This window comes from Patagioenas fasciata, chromosome 6 (assembly GCF_037038585.1).
Source record: "Patagioenas fasciata isolate bPatFas1 chromosome 6, bPatFas1.hap1, whole genome shotgun sequence".
NCBI lineage: Eukaryota > Metazoa > Chordata > Aves > Columbiformes > Columbidae > Patagioenas > Patagioenas fasciata.
The window spans coordinates 30,336,634-30,358,350 of record NC_092525.1 but is presented as its reverse complement, the minus strand read 5'-3'; the positions used below and the strand labels follow the sequence as shown (position 1 = coordinate 30,358,350).

Sequence of the window (21,717 nt, the reverse complement as noted above, 5' to 3'; positions counted from 1 at the left end):
GGAAAGGCACCTCATTTTGAGTTTTGACTTTTATTCACTGGTTAGTCCCTGACCCTTATACTACCATGTGCTTATTATAAATATGGAAACCCCTACTTCATGGCAGACCTTACTACAACGAGTTTTAGAAAGTGCGTTATGCAAGCAAAGGCGTATCTCCCTTTGAGAACTGAAGGAAACAAAGTCAAGCTGCTTTTCAAAATGTCAACACAAATGCAACCACATTGTCTTCAAAGCTCTTTTGCAACACGTAAGTAAAATGTAACCATGTAAGCAAACTATTTCTGGTCTAGATCTTTTCATATCTGAAATGTTGAAAAAGATATATATTAGACACTATGCAAGATCCGTTTCATTTTTGATAAATCATTAAAATTTCATTTCAGAAAATAATATGTAAGATACAACACATCTTTACTAGCATAAATCTATGGGGGAAAATTTAAAGAAAATGCTACAATGGAAATAAGAATTTATCTGATAAAAAACTTGATCTTCCGTGTGATCATTGAGAAATTGCCAGATTTATGCCAATAATGGGAAAAAAAAAAAAACACAAAAAAAACACAACACGTTATTTAATTTGTTATTTTGGTCATTACACATCTTTTTCAAAATACTGGAATAGAAATGAAATTTGGGGAAGCAGCACAAATTGCAAGTGCTTAGCAATGAATATTTTTGTAGCTCCTAGAAACAGGCTGAATGTTTTCCAGCAAGAACCACAGCACTTTTTCAGTACTGAGCACTTTTGTAGCCTTTTTAGAGCTAAGTCTCACTGATCTCGTTAGATAGTGCAGAAGAATGAAGAGTCAGTCAGGAGACCAATAGCCAGAGCCCAAGTCTCACTGTCAGCAGAACATCACATCACACTGATTCCCTCCAGTGACCTATTGTAGTGCATGATTTATATTTTTGTTATTAACCAAGTGAAAAATTAAAGGTAATGAACATGGCTTCCAGTTAAAAACAACTACTATCTCCTGGTACAGCTGCAATTCACGCAACTCTTCTTTAACTAAACATTTTGTTTGCATATTCTATAGCTTTCTGAATGAACACTGAATGCCACACTTGTATCTATGATTATTCACTCTGCAAGGCGGATTAAGCACATTCCATTCTTGCAAGCATGGCAGGTCTACAGAAGTTACTGAGCTACAATGTGCATTTTCTATGCTTCAGTACAATAAAGGGCACATTCAGCACATGCAAGGGCCCATATTTGCATTTGAAAAATAAGGAACCAACTTGTCAGTATAGTGTGTGTACTAAGACAGGTCCCTACGATTTAAAAAGTGCTAAGATTTGAAAACTTCCTTTACTTATTTTATTGGGCTTTCCAGTAAAAGCTGTGCACAAAGGCGGCATGGACTGTAACAATTAGGGGTGATTTCTTTAGATTCAGTCTATTGGTGGAAGGAAATCAGGTTTTTAAATGCAAATTAACTCAAAGTTTTATTATCAAGCAGCTACTACAGCAACAAAACAGGCAGGAACTTTATCCCAGTGATTAGTACAGACACCACAACTGGAAACCTTACGTTCCGTGCACTGAATGGGCACTATGACAGTCTCCCTCAACTCTGCAAATATATTTCTGCTAGGAACAGGTGAGAACTCAAACTTTGAGTGTAAGGATACAAACAGGCAACTTAAAATTCCAGGTACTGAAATTTCACTATCTACTAAACTGTTAAATGTATTTAAAAATACAAATCTCACTCAAATAAACAGCCATCTATTATCATTAGTCACAAACCAATAACAAAATCTCTATCGAGTTACAGCATTTTTCCATTACATCAATGAAACAATAACAAACAAAAACTTGACAGTTCTTAGAAATATAATAGTACACCGCAAGTTTCTACTTGGTAAGCGATTAGTAATTGCAACACATTTGCAGTATTACTATTAAAGATTAATTGGATGAAACCTGTTGATCTTTAAATTCTCATTATTCATTTTTTTTTCCTCCTATGAAACTAATCACCAAAGATATTACGGGGAATGTTGAATCATCATAGTAGCTGTTGAATGCATTTTCACTTTCGCTAATGGTTCGTGTTCAGTTTACTACATTTTTACCACAAATGAATGAACAATAGCCAAAGGACTTACTGCGAAACAAAACGCTGTCAAGGACAATGTTTGGAAAATATTTTCCTTTGTTAGATAAACATGTAATTTGTATTAGCATTATCCGAACACTCTGAGCACTTAGTATGCTTATTTCTGTCTTCTAATCTTGTAAACAATGTTTTATAAAGACAATTTACAGTAAATCTAGCATTAATACACTAAAAAGCAGTAACAGTACAAACGGTGAATCTTAATTACTGTATATATTCCACACCTTGTGACATCACCAAAAAAGTGACAAATTTTGAATATGGTTTGGTACTATAAAACATGCACAGAAGACTATGTAAGCAACTTCATGCATGAAGAATGTCAAATTTGACACACCAGTATGTGACACAAACCCAGAGAATTATTTGCATTCCTGTTAACATTTCTTTAAAAAGCACTTCTCATGCGATACATACTATAATATTTATATGCTGTATCCTAATTATATACACTATTAGCAATCATTAACATGTATTTACACAATGTATTTTAATTTCACAGTAAAAGCAACTATATGACTGGCATCTCCGAAAAGTATAGATTAGAACACTAAAGAACAATTTTCAAGCATCGTGATCACAACAAGTAGTTTGAAAGCCTGGATAATCTCTATCCACTCAAAATTCAAGACACAGCAGCAAAAATATTTACACAGCTTAGTTAAAGATTACTTACTAGAGTGAACGCGCAAAGTTTTCTTCTCAGATATTTGTTGACTTCAAAAACTACCACCCCATTAAAACTAGAGAGATCCACAAGGCAGCGGATGCACCTTCCCATTAGGGTAGAAGCAACACATTGGATAAGCAAATGACAAATACTATTGAAATAGGAAAGCTTTTCAATTAATGCCTGAGCCTGAAGGAAGGACTGAGAGATTCCACAGGCACAGACCACACACAAGGAAGGCTACAGGTCTCAGAAGACCCTTGGACTGCAAATCCCACCCAGCCAAACAGAACCACTAGTAAATGTTCCCCAAGACACATGAAGGATCAAAACTGGCCTCAAGCACGCCCAGGATTTTCCTCTGAAATGAGGTAACTGCCCTTCATTACACCAAACTAGTCCTACATCAGCAAAGGCCTGACTACCAAGCAATGACAGAAAGGGAAGTTGATGACTGAGAAAGACAAGAGAATCACCAGGTCATACTGGAGCCTTGAGCCCTGCCTGTGCCCAGCAGTGGCTTCCTAGGGACCAGTCTTCCAAAGCAGAGCAGGGGCAGAGCAAGAACCTTTCCTAAAGCAATCTCTAAGTGTCCTTCTACAAGTACTACAAACCCACCACACAAATCCAGGTTTTGTCGTACCTTGTCAATTCAATTCATCAAGCAGATACAGCCCTTGTTGAGTAGACAGTGAAAGGAACACAAGTTATATTTATGAGATGTAAATGTGTAGAGGAAGACTTTAAAAAAATGCTTGCCATCTTCTCACCAATAATTGGCACTAAACAAGTGAGATTTTGATACACTTCCCACTTCTGTACAATCTTAAAAAGTAAATAAATTAAAAAAAAAAGCAAACCTAGGCTTTTAACCAGTCTTTTATTCTTCGTAAGCAAGATGAAATACGGAATTTCTAAACCTATTATTTAAATTTTGTACTGTATCAGTCCTCCTATAGTATTAGGTAGAAAAAAGTTTCAAAAAGTGTCTGACTGCATTAAATACATATTGGACCACAAACACACTCCTTACAAGGAAAAAGACCTCAACTAAATGGATATGGCACCAAAATGGCAGCATAACTAATACTTCTACATCTAAAAGATAAAAGCAACTGACTCATGGAGAGAACTTTTTGAAACAATAGGTAAGCAAGCAAAGCTATTTCCTTTAGGTGTAAAGCACTGAAGTACATCACTTCAGAATTTGAAAATGCAATATCTAACATCACCATTTTATAAAATATTTTGTTTTCTTATGTACTTCTCAAACAACAAAATTATTAAAAATAAATGCTTGAATAAACACCAGATAAGTGCTAAATAATGTTAGATTAATTAATCTGCTAAGATATTAAAAAAATTAGCTATTCTTAAAACAATATGAATCAAATTGATTTTGTCATTATACTGAGATGAGCATTTATTCAGGGAAACTGTCCAGCATATTAGAAAGAGACAGGAGAGTGTTTTGTAAAACATGTGCAATAGAGATTGTTATGCTAAGTAGGTTTTTTTTATAGGAAAGATAAGTAAATAAGAGCATGAAAATCTGTGTAATTTGCAAGTGAATAACTTAAGGATGCCCAAGGGCAGATTATTAGTATTTTTTGAAAGTGTCCTAAGACTATTAATAATAAATAAGCTGGTTTGTGCATCTGAGCACTAAAAGCTCTCAGCTGCCTATCGCTTCCAATATTCCACTGATAACCAGAGCAGTAGTGAGGACAACAGAACTGGAAGAACAGCTTTCTACAAATGCCAATAGTAGAAAAAGATGCCTCCAGCATAAAAAAAATATTGGATGTATGTACATTGTTGGTCTCCAGGAAAGATACTGTACTGGGAATAAAAGCAAGTCCAAACATCTGTTATAAGCATGTAAGAGCAGGTTCCTTCACAGAGTTCCTTTTCTAATAAAAATATTTTCCTTTTCATTTTTAATAACAATATTTTTTTTAGATTAGAGAGTAGTATAAGATGAAAATAACGTTAATATTGAGGACTAATGAGTTCAGTATTAGAACCAATTTATGGTGCAACTTGTTTATCATACTCTTCACCAGAGACCTGAAAAACTTCAGAAATAGGGTGTTATAGAAGTGTACATTCCATTCATTCTCCAAGCTGTGAGTGTGAGCTAAGGCTCTCCAGGAGGCAGACAATAAAGAAGGCCTGTACTTGACTTCTTCCTTGGGACTTAATTTCAAGCAGTTGCAGTTCAATGTGCAGCTTTGATCCTGTCCTGTACTAAATTGCAAATGCATCTATCACTAGCCTCCTCAGGGATCTTTATTTAAAGAAAAAAAAAAAAATCAGGTTACTGTAAGGTAATTGTGAAATATTTTGAATTGCCTTTGTCCAAGTCCTGACACTGCTCTTCACCACTGTTGCTCTTCAAACTGTTTAAAGTACTCCCTTTGATTTCATCACTCATCTCGATGACTTCATTCTCATCATACTTAATAATAAAGTCTCACAGCTTTTTGCAGCTAAATGGATTTGAATGTTTTTGCACGTGTTTTTCCTGGCTTTGCAGTCTGTATTACCTTTGACTGCACAAGGATTCTGATGCCTAAAAGGCCATTGTTGTCACCATTTAAAATCCTGGGATGAAAGCACCATCTTTGCAAGATTCTGAGACAGTGACAACCCTTGTCTACAAGTGTCAGAAAAAGAACAGCAGAGAAAATAAGCTAGGCACACATTTATTTTGAGTATCTAGGTGATCATGTTTCCAACAACATCATTCTTTCCTTCACTACCTTCCAACATATTATTTTTCTCCCCTGATTCTTGTGTTTTATCTGGTCTTATGCTTCAGCTTCCTTGCAGCAAAAACTGTATCACCTATGCAGCGTCAAACTACTTACGAAATTATAAAAAAAAAATACAAAACACCACCAAAAAACCTCCAAAAATAGAGCTGAAGATCCTAAGAGCCTAAGGCTGTGCAATGCTTGTGCTACAGTTCTATCTTTAACCAAGATGCACTATATTCTACATGACTCGCTACATTAACCCCTGAGTCAAACAGGTCTTTGCAAAGAGGCCTAAAAGCATAATTTTTGGGAACATCTTAAATGCCAAGAAACAGAAAACAATTCTGAAAGACAACCAACCAACAGATAAATCCTGGATATGTTTTCAAATGACTCTGCCTCTAAACCTTTCCCTTTGAAGGTGATAAGTGAAGTAGTAAGTGAAGAGAAAAACATAACTCAGAAATACATGATAAAACAAAAACAGAGAAGCAAACAAATAAAAGTCTGTTCATAACCCAAAATGAAAACTATTTTGAATATGACATATTTCCTCCATAAATGTCTGTGCTGGCCATGGGCCTACAGGCCCCATATGCACATTTCATGTCCTCCAAATTTAGTTTATGAATCAGGAGTACGATGCACAATTTTTTCCTATAGCACAAGCAAAATGAACATCTGTTCACTTTTTGCCACGTAGGTTTATATCTTTGTGGGTGGGTGTGAACAGAGCTCTTGATGTGTAATATTCTTCCCATCTGCACACCAGGTGGCACTGCATAGTTAATCAGAAGATAATAACAGGCATGAGGAGATTACTTACTTTTTGGGGAAGAGACAGTAAATCAATCTCACAGGGTTTTTTAAAAAACAAGGTACATCAATGCTTGGACTTTTAATTTCTTTTTTTGGTGTGTAATTTCATTCCAATCAATGGAATCATCTGATTATATTATTGTTTGAATGCTATGTTAATTAACTATGAATGACTGCAATTATCACAAAGGTTCTTTCCACAGGGGATTTCATTTTTCCCTTTTTTATGTATGGTTTTAACCCTTGCAAGCATGATATACTGTCTAAGATACCACCAAGCAACAATCTGTTTGAATTTACTCTGTATGTTCATCTAACCTACCATTTCACAACATTTATTAGAACCTCTGAAAACGCTACCGCCATAAAATTTACTTTACAGCAATTCAATATCACGAGATGGAGGAAGAAACAAGAAAGCTTTACTACTAACTTCTCATTGCAGGGCAAATGCAGCTAACCAGAAAGTTAGTTAGTGTTGCAAGTTTAAGCCTATGGACACCAAACTTAAAGTGAAAGCAATTTCTGGGAATAATGGGAATTCTGGGAATATTTTTACCAAATAAAACAGTCTTTGAAGACATATTTGTATCTGATCTTTATATAAAGATAAGATAAATGTTATATAAAACCCCTATGTTATAATAAAATGTTATAGAATAAGGATAGATGTTTGTGTGAAAGTCTTCAGAAAATATGGTTCTGGTGATAGCCTTTCTATATATTTGTTCAAATGCCACATGAAGCATGTCCTTAAATACTTTAAATATTTAGATCATCTATTTTCAGTCAATTAAACAGTTATATAAAATTGTTTTATATTTTCTTCTTCAATAAGAGTACACAAGGCTTTGTGGAGTCTTAAAAGACAGAACCACAGAATCCTGCTTTCCAAAGAATGTAGCTGAACTTCAAGAAGGATGAGTAATAAAAGTATTTCTGCATTTGCTCTGATAGCCAAGAGACATACACACAGACAATCATAAGTATTCTACCCTGAAAAATCAACCAAGAGACACACTAACACAAAGCATTCAGTCTACTCTGTTCTCGGCAAGATACCCTTCGCTGCCTTACTCTGCTGTCTCTGAGGACCATGCGCTCCCTCCCCCAGCCCCTCACTCCATCATCGATTTCTCCTTTTGCTCTCAGCATGCCAATTCTCTATTAACCTGAGTCTCTGTGGTGTTTACAGGAGGCAGCAACTGATGTAAGACTTTTTTTTTTTAAATAGCAAAACTTTCATGCTGATTTGTCAGCTCAATCACAAATTCCTCACAACCATTTCTTATCAAATAGCAGAGATGATTCTAGGTACAGTAAGTTGAATGTAATCTATAAAATCTGGAAAGGATTGCTTTTTTCCCAAACATAGTTTCAGAGGTTAATTTTAAAACTTTGAAAGTACATTTGGGAGATTTAATTCCTATTCATTAATGTTTGTGAACAGCAAAATAAAAGCAAAATACTAGTAACTGGAAGATAAACTGAATTTTAAAACGAAAATTGTAAGGACTCTAATTCTTAATCAGCATTTTTCATTGTCCATTGAAATAAGACTGAATAAGATTAGAAATTGCAGCAACATAAATGACAATGAAAAGAGAACTAAAAAAAATTTAGTAGAGAATCACAGTATATATATTGTACAGGTTGTTCCTCCCTTTTGCTGCTATCTTTTAGTCATCTGAAAAAATTCTCATGCGTGCTATTGTCTACCAGTACCTTTGACGTGAGAAACTGAGATTCATAGGCTAACCTCTAATATTTATGTTAGTTGTAATTTGAAATCAGGACTTCTGGAGAAAAACAGAAGAATGATCTCTCTCTCAGGTCCTTGTATGCAAAACACAAGATAATGTCTGTTGCCAGATGTTGCAAAATATACATATTTGTAGAGAGGAAACTGAGAGGACATAAGAGTAAATTATGGACAGAGAAGAGACAATTCACGTATCGATCCTCTAAAAATAAACAGAAGTACAGTATTAAGAACTAGTTGGATGAAACAGAGTTCAGTTAAGACAAAAACCAGGAGATTGGAGGAAAGAACTACCGCAAGCAAAAAATGGTAACAGCCAGTCCTGTGACTGAGATTCACCTAGGATTTGTTTTGAGGTTCTGCTCCCATTAGAAGGAACCATTGGTTTCCAGTGTGCCATTACCTGGATTGATCTCCTTCATTACCACTTACCCAGGTAACTATGAAAGCTTTTCCTCAGATCTACTCTTCACTAGTTCAATGTATGTCCTTGTAACCCAAAATTCCACATCAGTCTCTACGACATTATACACACAGAGCCTAACATTATACACACAGAGCCTAATTAGGAAACATAAGATGGTGCAAAATAAAATATTATGAAGGTGAGGTGTGACTCAAATTGAAACCCCAGAAGTCACCAAAGTTTGGTGACACATACTGGTTATCTGATCATTTTCAAGTCTGATACAAGGTGTTTTTCTGAGATTTAAACAGAGACCTAAATGTACCAGACCTACAGACTGAAGAGATCCTTTCACCTTAAGACAAACCATCATAGTCTCAATGCCCCAGGAAGCAAACACTTGAAGCTAAGCATATTTTTTATTATTATTTATTTTAAAGTAAGGCTGTTAATACGTATCCTTTTGGGAACTTCTTAGGAATTCTTTACCCTTCTGCTCTGAAACAGAGCAAATATGTTGACGACAGCAAAGTTTTAATACCTTCCAAACAACTCTCACAAAAAGCCTTTGCTATTCATTTTTATTCAATATGGTCACTTGCTAGAAGTGATCAAACCCCGGTCACCTATGCTTTACCTTCTATAGACCCAGCTAAGGAGTGTATCTTCCCTACCTCACACAATTTACCACAGAGCAATATATTTTTCCTGATGCATAACTGTGTGGAAAACAGCTTTCAAAGTTCTCTTTGCATCTCCACCTGCCCTTGTGTATCTGGCTGTTTACAAGCGCTCTTCATTTTAATGAATCATGGGTACTCTTGTACAATCCTGACTGATAAATTCTTGAGTTCCATCTCATTTGTAAGGCTAAAGGTGTGCTCCTCAAAAATTTCATGGCTATGAAAAAATCCTCTCACAGTGTACCCCCTGGTCCCATCAGTGATTTCCTCTTCTTGTATATACCCATTCACATTTACTTTCTTCAACTAATAGGGAAAATTGAAAGCTAACATATTTATTTTCCATCACAGTATAGATTCATTCAGAAGCAAATTACAAAAAAACAAACAAAACCAAAACAAAACAAACAAAACCAAAACAAAACAAAACTACACACACACAAAAAACATAACAACAACAACAAACCACCCACCTTCTACTTCTATTTTATGTATGTAGTGCTCTCTAATTATTTTATTCCCATGATGTAGGCTAATGTTCAAATGCGACATTCCACTGAATAGATGTTTCTTCAGTAGGCAACAAGAAGAAATACAATACAGACTTATTATGGAAAAACTGCTGCTGTTCAGAGTTTATAACTGCTCTGTTGCATTACTATAGCTAACTCCAGAAATCTCTGACCCCTTGGATTGTTCTCCATCTTCAGTACCAGCATGCAAGGTCACACTACTATCTAGGGTCTTACACAGTACTGTAAAAGAGAGATGACAGGCAGACATGGGGGGGTAGAAGGAGGGACCAACTTCATCATTAATGCCAAGTAGCTTCCAGTAACAAAACTTCGTAGGAACACATAATCCTTCATTAGCATTTATACCCTCTGTGCCCTAATACAATCGGTGAACATATGGTTTACAGGAGAATTATGCTTCAGATACCTTTTCTTGTTTATTAAAATTCTGGCTTTGACCCTTTACCTAGCACCTGTATGGCACAATGTTCTCTATATACATTTCTAACCAAAAAATATTTTAGATTAGGATAACTATATTAAGGTCAGAAAAATAAACCCATATACTTAAAGAAACATTACAACCCTATGGGTAAAGTGCTCAGTGGTCATTTTTGCTAATGTTTAACTGAACTGTTATTTTAAATCTATGAGCCAGAAATGCAGGGGAATCATGCTGATGTTCCAAAAGTGACTGATAATTTTTTCCTAAATGCTAGACTCTTGGAAAACAAATGTTTATTTATTGAACCATCCCTCATTGGTGAGATTTCACAAAGCAGTTTGAAAGATATAGATTAAAACAAAAAAGAAGATAAGCTGGACATTTGCCTCATATACAATTACATCAAAATATGACACATCAGAAATTCCTATACATGGAAGGTGTCTAACAATGTGAGGATTTAGGATTATACAACACTGTGTACTATAATCACATGACAGAATAGACCTGCAAAGCTTATTATACTGCAGACCCAGATGGTAAACAACAGTTGTCGCTGTACTAAGAATTACATCTCAGTAATCAATAATAGGAAGGAGGAACAGTTGGACAACTTGTTTCCTATTATGTTCACTTAGGCAACGTCTAGATCAATAAAGAGCATTAAGCCTCATACCAACTGCAGATGATGCCTGCTCAACATGCCTATCATATGGTAGCGATGGGTCCAGCTGTACTTCAAAATACTTGTAAATGGATAACAATTCTAATCTAACATTAAAAAGAAGCACTTATTCAAACAGCAGGCAGGTGCAGGACTTCTTTAGCGTATGAGAGAAGACAGATCTATGATGCCAGTTTTAGTATAAGTCAAAGTCAGCTCATTTTGTTAACCCATCCCATAATTATATTTCACTCCAGCCTATCTGAAGCATGTTACGTGTTTTATATGGAGGAAAGAAAAAGAGCAAGCAAGCATGGTATTACTGGCTTACATATAGACTCAGTAATTATGTGGGTATAGTAAGCTGTTTGCAAAAATTGAAAACTGAACTTGTGCATCGTTCTAGGCCAACACAACAATTATATACGACTAATTTTTTAGTTCATCCTTTTTTTAACTATTTAAACAAACAATACATCAACTCATTCAGCTATATTCTTGTCTTATTTAAAAATCTATCATATAAATTTGAAAATTTTAACAAGTAACTCTCTTAAGACATCTAGCTTTAGCTTCCTGGTTTTTAAATTTTCCACACTTTCATAATGCATCAAATCAAAGCTGTCTCACATCATGTTATTAACACAGATGCAACTTCCAGTTGATACTTACCCAGACATTCAATTTCAGGATAACAAAACACAGGATAGTAAGCTCTTCTTACCTATGCCAATAAAGACCGCTTCATAGCCATCTTCCTTCAAGGTACGGAGTGTCATACCATCCATTGCAAGTCCTTTACTAAAAAATATCTGAAAGAATTAAAGATTACTTGCTTTTAATGTGATAATGTGAAAATAATTTCTATTGTGTCTTGCATACAGACGTCTTGCAGAATATTCTAGAGAACAAAGGATTTCTTAATTTCTTTTTTTTTTTTTTTTTTTTTCCCCCAAGCCACATTTAAAAGGCCAGATTGGCTCTGATTTAAACAACTGACCCAAACTAGATATGGATAAATGTACCTTCAGATCATCCTCACGTGGGCCAGCACAGACTAGCTTAGTTTCTGTTGTAAGCTAAAAGAGTTAAAGCAAGCTAAACAAACAAACAAAGCCTGTCTACGGAACACAATACTGAAGTAAAGCTGAAAAACGGCAGTTTTCTACTGCAAATAAATCGCTGTATTCAGTGCTGACTACAAAAGGTTGTATTCCCATGTGAAAATCAGAATTTAAGAAATGTGAAGTGGAATCAAGAACCTTCTTTAGGGAATATGCGCTAAAAGGAACAATCACCCAGCACACCAACCAAAAAACAAGCAGTTTCGGTTATTGTAGAAACATTAGTGTAAGTATGAGCCTCTTACAGAGAAACAAAGAAAATAAAAGACATGAAACTATTCTGTATTAACAGGGGTTCTGAACAGAAAACCAAGCAATGTTTTCTCGCACAGTGTCAGGCACTTGGTGGGCCTCCAATTGCACAGTATGCAATGCCAGTCCAAAGGGAGAATGGCATTGCCTTGTCCTGCACCCTCCAAGCTCATTGTCTGAATTTTGCTCTGAGACCACCAGCTATGTCAAAAACCCTCAGTGAAGCCAGTGCTGGTTTTGTGGATTCAGAAAGCCTGTGTGCAAAAGACTGGGCCAGAGACAGCACTAACTCTGAAGAAGGTTCTGTGTAAATTACAGCATGCCCTACTTTCTCGTAATGAAGCAGACTGCTCTGTGTGGTGAACTAACAAAGGTTTTCAAAACTGTGAATGAGATCAGTTTCAATTTAAACTTTGCAATTGTTTAATTCTCATTTAGAGATGCAGTGATTTGCATTAATTTATTAAAGGAAATAAGTCACAGTAATAAAAACCCACCTATAATCTGTACTTGTTTCAGTTCAATTACTACTCACACTTCCAGAAGCAAAAGCTGGAAAATATTTGTAATATTCCACCACTATTCCTGCTTTGAGCAGCTACTGCACAGGTTGAGCAACTACAGCTGTTACAGGAGTGAGATGGGGACAAGAGTTTTCTGCGCGATCAGCAAACCAATGATAGCGGTCTCCTGTGTAGAGGTCATACAATTGAAGATACACATACCCTTTGCTCATCTCTCCTAACCCCAAGGCTTTTGAGCACACAAAGCATTGTGTGATACCTTTTATGATATTTTGTACTTCCTGACATGAGGATATGTGTTTATATCTCTGTACTCTAGACTCTCTGAACTTGAATGTTTTCCCTCAGTTTTTGTTATATCACTTGTGTATTCCCTTTACAAAATACCACACTTCATTGTGTAAGCAATATACTTTGTGATCTTAAGAGTTTAGTCTTCATGTCATTGTACATCTTCTTTGTTACTGAATCTGCCTATATTCCATTTAATACAATTTTCCTTTTGTTGGAAAAAAAAAGAAAAGGCAGATGTAAAATATGGTAGACAATACTGAAAACATCGATTTTTTTTTTTTTTTCCTTTGGAGATTTAGTATAAATTTTATCAGAGGTGCAAAAGCCTTGTATAGTTGTAATCCTTTCAAGAATACAGACTACATCCTCACTGGCAACAAAATGCATTCCATAAATTGTCAGTACATTTTTTATCCTATGTGTACATATGTTATGAAAACCTAATGAAGGAATTTAAATAGCAGTACTATTTTATGCGGGGATTCATAATACTCCTAGGGCCTAGCTCTGTAATCCTTATTCAGCTGACTAATTCTTACTAATTTCAGTAGAATTACTTGTATAAACAGCAGTACCGAGCATTTACAGAACACAGCATCTTCCATCACAGATTTAAAATGCTTTAAGTAAACACAAGAAAAAAATTCCCAGCTTACAGAGGTAGAACGCTAAGGTACTTAGTTAAGCAGCTTGACGAAGGGTCAATTGCAAGCCAATGGCAGAGCTTAGAAGCAAATTTACATTGAGATTCTCTGCTGCACTTCAAAACTGCAGAGGACTTGCAGGTCAAGATGACACAGTGGGTCTATCAGTCCATTCTGGAGACCTTGTCATAATAGGAAGCCCTGGGGATTTGAGTTTTGAAAAGGGTTCCCAGTAGCCTATATACAGCAATTTTGTCTAAAATTGGCTCAGTGTTCTGTTTTTAGCTCCATCCCTAATGCAACCTCCAATCTGTCAGTCTTTTCAAGAGTTGCAAAGGGAAATTTAGACCTGTACCATTTAAAGCCTTATCATACATCTTACCAGCATTTTTATAAAAGCTGGGCAGGGTGACATTCTCAGTTGGGTTCCTGTGACAACAGCCTACTGCTTTTATGATACGAACCAACATGAAAGATTCCAAGAAGAATTTCTTGCTTCACTGAATGCATGAGTACCTCCCAGTACTCAAAAATTTGATCCAGTGATGCATTCTACAGTTCTAACTTCTGTTAAAATGCACAGCAGTTGTAAATACCATCTAACTCTTCAGCTCAAGCCCTAAATTAACAATAAAGCAATGTTCTCATTATCTATAAACAACACACATTTGTTTAACAGAATAATGCATAACTATTGCTTTCCAAGAAGTTGAACGACTGTTATTGTTTATAATAATGATCATGTTAACACTTTGTTTAATTTGATGTATTTTACTACAAAATTAACTTGGATGCAAGGTTATTATAAAACATCAAGAAAAAACACAGAGAGAGGGAACAAAGGGAGAAGTATCAAATATGAATGTTTTAAGTAGTGCCAAACTTGAATGAAAAATCCTCGATTAAAAAAGCCCAAATCATTCCAATAGCTACACTGGACCCCCTAAAGCAATTTAGGAATTTGTTTCTTACAGACAATTAATCACATGCAGGCATGCCAGATGAGAACTATTGATTGCCCTTTTCCAAACTAGTGGCATTCAGACAGGAGACAGACAAATGCCCTGAGCAAGAGGAAGCATCTTCCTGCCTCTGTCTAGCATAGCTTTTAATTGTTCTTTACTAATGTGCATGACATTTTGCTGTTAATCTTTGGCAGAGTTCTTGTTCTTTTTCCTTTGAGCTATACATGGGCAGGATATATTTTTCCTTACCTTCACTCCAAGATCCTTCATAAGCTCAGCTTCAAAATTCACTACATCATATGGCAATCGGAACTGGGGGATTTCAGATGTACTGAAATTTAAAAAAAAAAGAAACCACTTGTGAAATACTTCCAGCTGTTAGGAAGAAAGGATTTTTTTAGTTGTTAAAAATTCAATACTTATAACACACCTTAGTTAATTTTGACATATGGGAATGGAAATGTGCTGCAGTTTGACTGTTGGCTTTTTTTAAAATCACTAGAGTGACAAAACAGCATTATTCACTCAATGCTAAAAATATAGACCAGGAAGGCAGTACCTTGAGGCCAATCCTACCCACACTTATAAATAACCATTTAACATATATTAAGCTTGGGTCCAAAAGAGCTTCAGCTCTACTCCTTTTGTTCACCAGTATGCGTAACACTAAACAAAACTAAGACATCCATTTAAGAAATATCTCATGTCTGCTAAAACCAAAGTGATCCTCTAGCAAGCAATTATTTCCCATATTATTTTTTTTAAGTGTTGCATATGCCATTTTGAGCAATGGTATTTAAAATTGTACTCTCCTCCCTTTCTACTTCATAATTTTTTTATGATCTTTTAGAATGGACAGAGTCAGTCATTTTCTATCAGCTTTGTCTCAAATCTGCTTTTTGACTTCACATTTATTAGCTGGTATTTTTTCCTCCTGGGGAAGATTAGGAACGACATCTTCAAGTTCCCAGAATCACAGATCTTCTGTAAGTGAAAACTGCAGTGCCAGCATAGAATCTCAGTTTATATATATATACTGGTAGAGATCTTTATCTCCAGCAAAATGACATCTACTTATGCCAGTTCAAAATCTCTCCTCTAAAACATATTTACATGTAAACACAGTGAGGTTTCATTTTAAAGACTTTTGTTCAATGAAAAAAAAAAAAATAATAATATGTAGAAACGTGAAAGTCTCTCCCCAGATACTTCTAAGCTTCAAACAGTCTAATCTGTTGTCAAACTAATGGATCTATAATTTCCATAACAAAGCACTGGCACAAGAGATTTACTATGGCTTTATTTTACATACTGTTAGTGACCACATCATCATTAACATCTAAATTTGACAGGCGAGAAGATTCTTTTTTTGAGTTCCATCAACTTTAATTATATTGGCAAGAAACTGATGTTTCTCCTTATCATTTTTAATACCACTCTTTTTCACCTTTTCTGACCAGTGTGCAATGAAAAGTGTTCTAAATATCAGATATAATGAACATGTCATGACAACACAACTTTCATAGGTCATACTAAGTAAGTAGGTGTCTGAGGCAGATACTAATACATCAATATGATTCTGCAACAGAGATTCAATAAAGTAATCTAATTTAAAAAGGAGAAAGTTCTATTTTCCAAGCCACCTACAATATTTGTTGAAGGCCTGTCATTTCCATGACTCTTAGAAGACCCCGAAACAGTCCTGGCTGTGTTATATCCCTGTCAGATTTTGTAAGCTATTTTTTCCACTTATTAAACATTTACTTACAGTTTTGTGCTCTGGAGCATACCTGCATATATGTACATGTTTGTTCATACGCAAATACACCCTTCTGTGGGGACACATACATGCATATTTACCATTAACATTTTATGAAAGTCAACTGGTACATCAATAATGCTGCTACAATTTCTTTCGGCAGCAAAAGACAGTCTCTCGCTCTGCGATGGAGAGACGGGTGGAGAAGGAAACAGAGCAGAGGTGCAGAGGGCAGCAATGGATGCAAACAGTGTCCCACAAATGATTTGCCTCTTTCTCAAATCTGATCCAAGTTAGGGGTGCATGGAGAGGTGCTCGGTGTTTCTCAGTGATTCTAAATTACTTTTGCTCAAGGGACAGCCCTTCGGCCTAGTGAGAGAAATATTCTGGTATGCTGTAACCAGTGGCATAGCTAGGAGCACAAGCAGTGAAGCTTGTTCACGGTCTCTAAGCACGAGCATGATCTGCTCATGCTCACTCTGCTATGAAGCATAAATTTTACACAACTAGTGAAATGTAGGAAAATCTGTCTATGAAAGTGAAAAATTCAAACATGTACAGTCAACCAGACTTATGTTAGGCTTAAATATCACACCACAGGAACTGCAATCACTAGACAGCTTTCTATTGTCTAAATATTATTAAAGTTAGCTATTATCTAACACGTATGCATAGGAACATCCTACTTACAAACACTTTAAAAAGGCAGAGCAAACTAAAAAAGGGCAAAAGTACTGCTCTTCCAAACAGCTGATTCCAAACATGAAATTAATTTGGTCTTGTTAGCCATTTGCAACAGTTTATGAAGCCTTGAAAACACAGCCATCAATAACCTAAACTTGTTAAAAGCTGTACCGCAAAGTCTTACAGCTGCAATAATGGATGATTGCTGCCACAGGACAGCCTCCCTTCTGTTCCAAGATTAAAAGAGGCACAAAAGCAATTGATGCCCTTAAACCAGATGTGAAACTTTCTAACATAAATGGATGTAAAATTTGACCTTGATTGCCATGTGTTCTTTCAGAGTCAAAAAAGGCATATTAAAACGCACTGCTTGACCATTAAGGATACTAACAGAACAGGCAAAGCTTAGTGTAAGGCTTTTTGCAATAGAACAAACAACAGCTTAAGCTTTTTTCAAATTCAAAGAAAAACATGAAGCATAGATGTAACTTAACACCACATTGCTTCAAGTATGCAAGCACACAGTAAGTAACTGCACTGTTGTACTGTTAGCACTGAAAGCAACTGCAGAAAGTGATGAATTATATTGCTGAGCCCAATCTGAGTTTAACCTGCCATAAAATAAAGCTTTATTGTTGGAAACATCTTGTTATTTCTTACTACTTTAAAGCAACAAAACTGATTTTAGATCTGGTATTTATGAAAACATGTGCTACTCAACAGGTGAATAGGTATTAATATACTAAATTTGCAATCCTCTAAAGCAACCAGTTCAAGTAAAACAGCTCCATAGTTAAATGCCTACGTATTAACACCTTGATAATTAGGTAGAACACTTCTGAATCTCACTGGGAAAACTGAAAGTGATCCATTTAACTTCTCCAGCATTGATTGTCTATCTTCCAGAGCACTGAATAAGTATTTGACATTATGACACTATGGATCAAATTCATTAATGGTGTCAACTCAATTGATTTCAGTGATGCTGCAATGAGAAATGTGAACACATTACCCATCTTTCTCTGTTTCTTTTCACTTTTTATTTTGTAAACACTTTAGTATGACTACACCTTCAATGGGTAAAATTTAATTTTGATTTCCAGTAGGTTGGTATCCACTAGTCAGTTTCAGAAATGTTTTTATCTTACACTTAGGGATTCCAACAAACTTTTAAGATATTGTCTCAGACAATGTTACGGTGGTCAAAATTAATCTTCTAGTGTCAAGGACATGAAACCATGCAAATATCACCCAAGTGTGTACAATACATTAGAAGTGCAAAGGTACTTTCCTTTCTGTATCTGCAATTCATTGAAGGTTGACAATTGTAGGGGGTTTATTTCACTCTTATGGTATGGTTTATTAAAACTGTAGGTCTAGGAACACATGACAGATTTATTCACTGTCACCTTTATTTGCATAAGCATTCTAAATTTTAAATTCCCCATGAAATTACTGTCTCTCTGAAGCACTTTAAACATCTACTAACTCTTTCACTACGTAGGGCTACAAGTACTTCATCTTGTTTTAAAAGTTTTGGATATAGGAAAATGGTTCCTGACAATTTCCTGAAGTGTTAATTTGATAACAACAATTGCAGCCTGGAATTTTAGAGGTCATATGAAGATAATATAGGAGATAGCCACCAGATTTTCAGTTAAAGATTGCCTGTAACTGTACCTATTTTGACTTAACTACTTAAATAAAAAAGAAACTTTCCAGATATGAACTCTTCTACTCCTTTACTTCGATGAAGGTAGAAGGATTGTGTATAAACTGTGTCTGAACAATATTTTTGGCTATGCTTTCTACAGTAATTGGAAAGAGTATTTTGTTATCATTGTTTTTTACCTTAAGCCACCAACGTACTCCTGCTTTTCAAATATGGTGATGTTTGAATAGCCCAATCGAGCCAAAAAGGAAGCACAACTTAAACTTGCAGGTCCTGCACCCAGAAGAGCTATCTTCACATGATATGCTTCAGGCATGTCTTCTAGAGGAGGTAAGGAAGGGTTTCTGATTTGAGGAATATTCATAGCTTTGAACACCTGAAAAGCAATACATTCAAGAGGTTACATACTTTACATTCCCTCATTAAATTTTACTGGTAGCAATGTGATGGAAGCTTCCACTAGTACTGTCACATATCATTGATATATTATTGTAAATCGCTTCATAATGTTATAGGGATCCTGAACTGACATGTGCATTTGTGAGGGATGCTGTAGTTGAATGGCTTGGTTATTCTATAATTCTTTTTCTCTTAAAAATGTCTGAAGTCAGATCTTTCACTACAGTAAATTTTACAAAGATGGAACCAGAACACCAGTAACAGAATAGTAATACAAAGTCAGAAAGTGTAGAATCTCTGTAATATCAAAAATTTCCTTCCAAATAATACTCAGATTACTGTTACTACTAGAAAAATACCTTTGCAAATAACACAAAGGATTGTAACACCAATGAAGGGGTTTTGCTTCTTCAAAACGAATCTTGTGTGATCCCAAATAAATCACTTATGGATTTACTTTTCAGAGGTGGTAGGTAACAAACCTTAGGTACTTTTGACACATTTTAGGCATCATCCCTAGCCTTCAGTCCTATATTTTCAAAGGTAACCCATGCTTTAGATGCCTCCCCTTAGACAATTCTAACAGGACTTATTTCATGTTAGTTGCTTATTTATTTCAGATGTTCTCTACCTTTTAATTGAGTGTCCAAAAGTAGTAGGCATGCCTGAAAGTTCAGACTGTTCTCCCTACGCCTCAGGTCTTCACCTGTGAAATGGTGATGACCTGCTCCATTCTGTCTTGGCTATTAGAAGCACATTGGGAGAGTCTCTAACCACTGTTAAGTAATTATACAGAGCACAGCACAATGGAGTCTCAATCTAGTTGCAATGTCACATGGTTTATTTCAGATTTGCATTAAATCAGTTCTTTGCTCAGGCATACAGGCTAGAGGCTAAAACCGAAATATCCTGCACTCACTAAGCTCGATTTCACTGTCCTCTGCATCTACATGGACTGTGGGTGAAGGAATGGAGTCGGTACCCTTTATAACCTATAAAAGAAAATAACAGATTCACAGCTGTTGCAGGCTACTAATGATTAGGAGCATGGAAGAGCGTATTTACATCTTTGTTTGTTTTAGGCATTGGAGGGGAAATATTTAACCCAAGGAGTATATCTCTGTAGCAGAAGCACAATATTAGACCAAAAGAATACAAGAGTTCTTTGCATTGGGATTCTCAATCATAACACAAAACACTTCAAGCTGCACCTCAAAAACTACCAGATGACAGCACTGTTCCCCATCTATATCAATGAAGAACTGTGTTAAATAGGTACTAACTAGTCCTCTAAAATGCATGCATTGTCATTTGTCTTAAAATATTAAAGCTAGTTAACAAGTACCAAGCTATTTAACAAGTGTACCAAAAGCTTTTAGTTTCCTTAGAACTTGAGAAGAAAAGGTTTTTCAAGTTAAAATTTGGCAATTCCACTCATGAATAGAATTTTTCATTTATGTTTTGGATCAATCAATGTTCATTTTCTTCATGCGCACTTGAGCACTCATGCTAGGTAAACCAATGATTAGTTCCTTCCCCCTCTAAAATTTCTGTGTCAAATCCCCCCAGCCTTTGTAAATTGACATAGCATTTTAACGAACTGTAAGAAGCAAGAGACAGATAATTGTTTTTAAAAAAGAATCATTTAAACCTGACAATTCATACAATATGGGAAGGTTTAATGTGATTATTAATGGATTTCACAGGCTGAAAAGCTTATATTGTGCTGTGAAACTAGACTGTGATAACCAAAATGCAATAGGATATTTTTAAAATGTCGGCTTCAATGATACCAAATTTCCATTAAAGTCTCATGCAGTTGTTTTAGAAGGCTACTCAATAATCCAAATTATAACTTTCATATTTAATGTGTATGTTGAATGCTACGAATATGCATGAGCTTAATATATTTATCACTAAATTTATTGTTAATGTATTTTAATATTTATTATTGAATAGTCAGACCCGTCAATTAAATGTTTTGCTAAAGAGCCACACTAGCGTAGTACAGCGCTAAGCTTCAGAATCATGCAGGAAATCCTAGTAGTTCAGGCTGAATGGTCAGCTTTGATTCTGCCTATTTGCATATAGGGTGAAACTGTCGTTATGCAGCACAGCCAGCTTGTGCAGTGATATCTTGCCATCTGGAATTCAGTGGCAGTTTTGCATATTAAGGCTGGCAGGGTAACTGTGAAAATAGCAAACGGCTTCAATGCATTTCAGAAGATTTTCACTCACCTCATGGTGAAGTTTCCCTACACTGTAATTCACCTAATTAAATAACACTGAATTCTTCTGTACAAACCCTTTGGTGTGCAGAGATTACCACCTTGCAAGCAAGCGTTCAATGCCACATTATATGTAACTGTCCTCTCAGATTTTTCTCTGCTCAGACTATGGTCAGGATGCAAGTAAAGTTGATTACTATTGCCTTTCTTGTCCACTTTCCCCTCAAAATCATAATTTCATTTTTGTTTAGACTGAGTTTATCTTTTGTTTTGCAGCGCTTTATAACTAAGACCGATTCAGGAAAAGGAAA

The 21,717-nt window shown here is 35.6% G+C and overlaps 1 protein-coding gene across 7 annotated transcripts in view; it reads right to left on the bottom strand.

Annotated features, from left to right (window-relative positions):
- The window catches only part of DPYD (dihydropyrimidine dehydrogenase), a 340,194-nt gene that overhangs the window by 210,885 nt on the left and 107,592 nt on the right, over positions 1-21,717 (bottom strand). For all 7 annotated transcript variants that reach the window (XM_065842651.2, XM_071810396.1, XM_071810393.1 and 4 more), the window contains 3 exons: positions 18,959-19,155; positions 14,914-14,995; positions 11,586-11,673 (listed from right to left, as the gene is read on the bottom strand). In XM_065842651.2, coding sequence (XP_065698723.2) covers positions 11,586-11,673; positions 14,914-14,995; positions 18,959-19,155 — 367 coding nt within the window. The remainder of the gene's footprint in view (positions 1-11,585; positions 11,674-14,913; positions 14,996-18,958; positions 19,156-21,717) is intronic.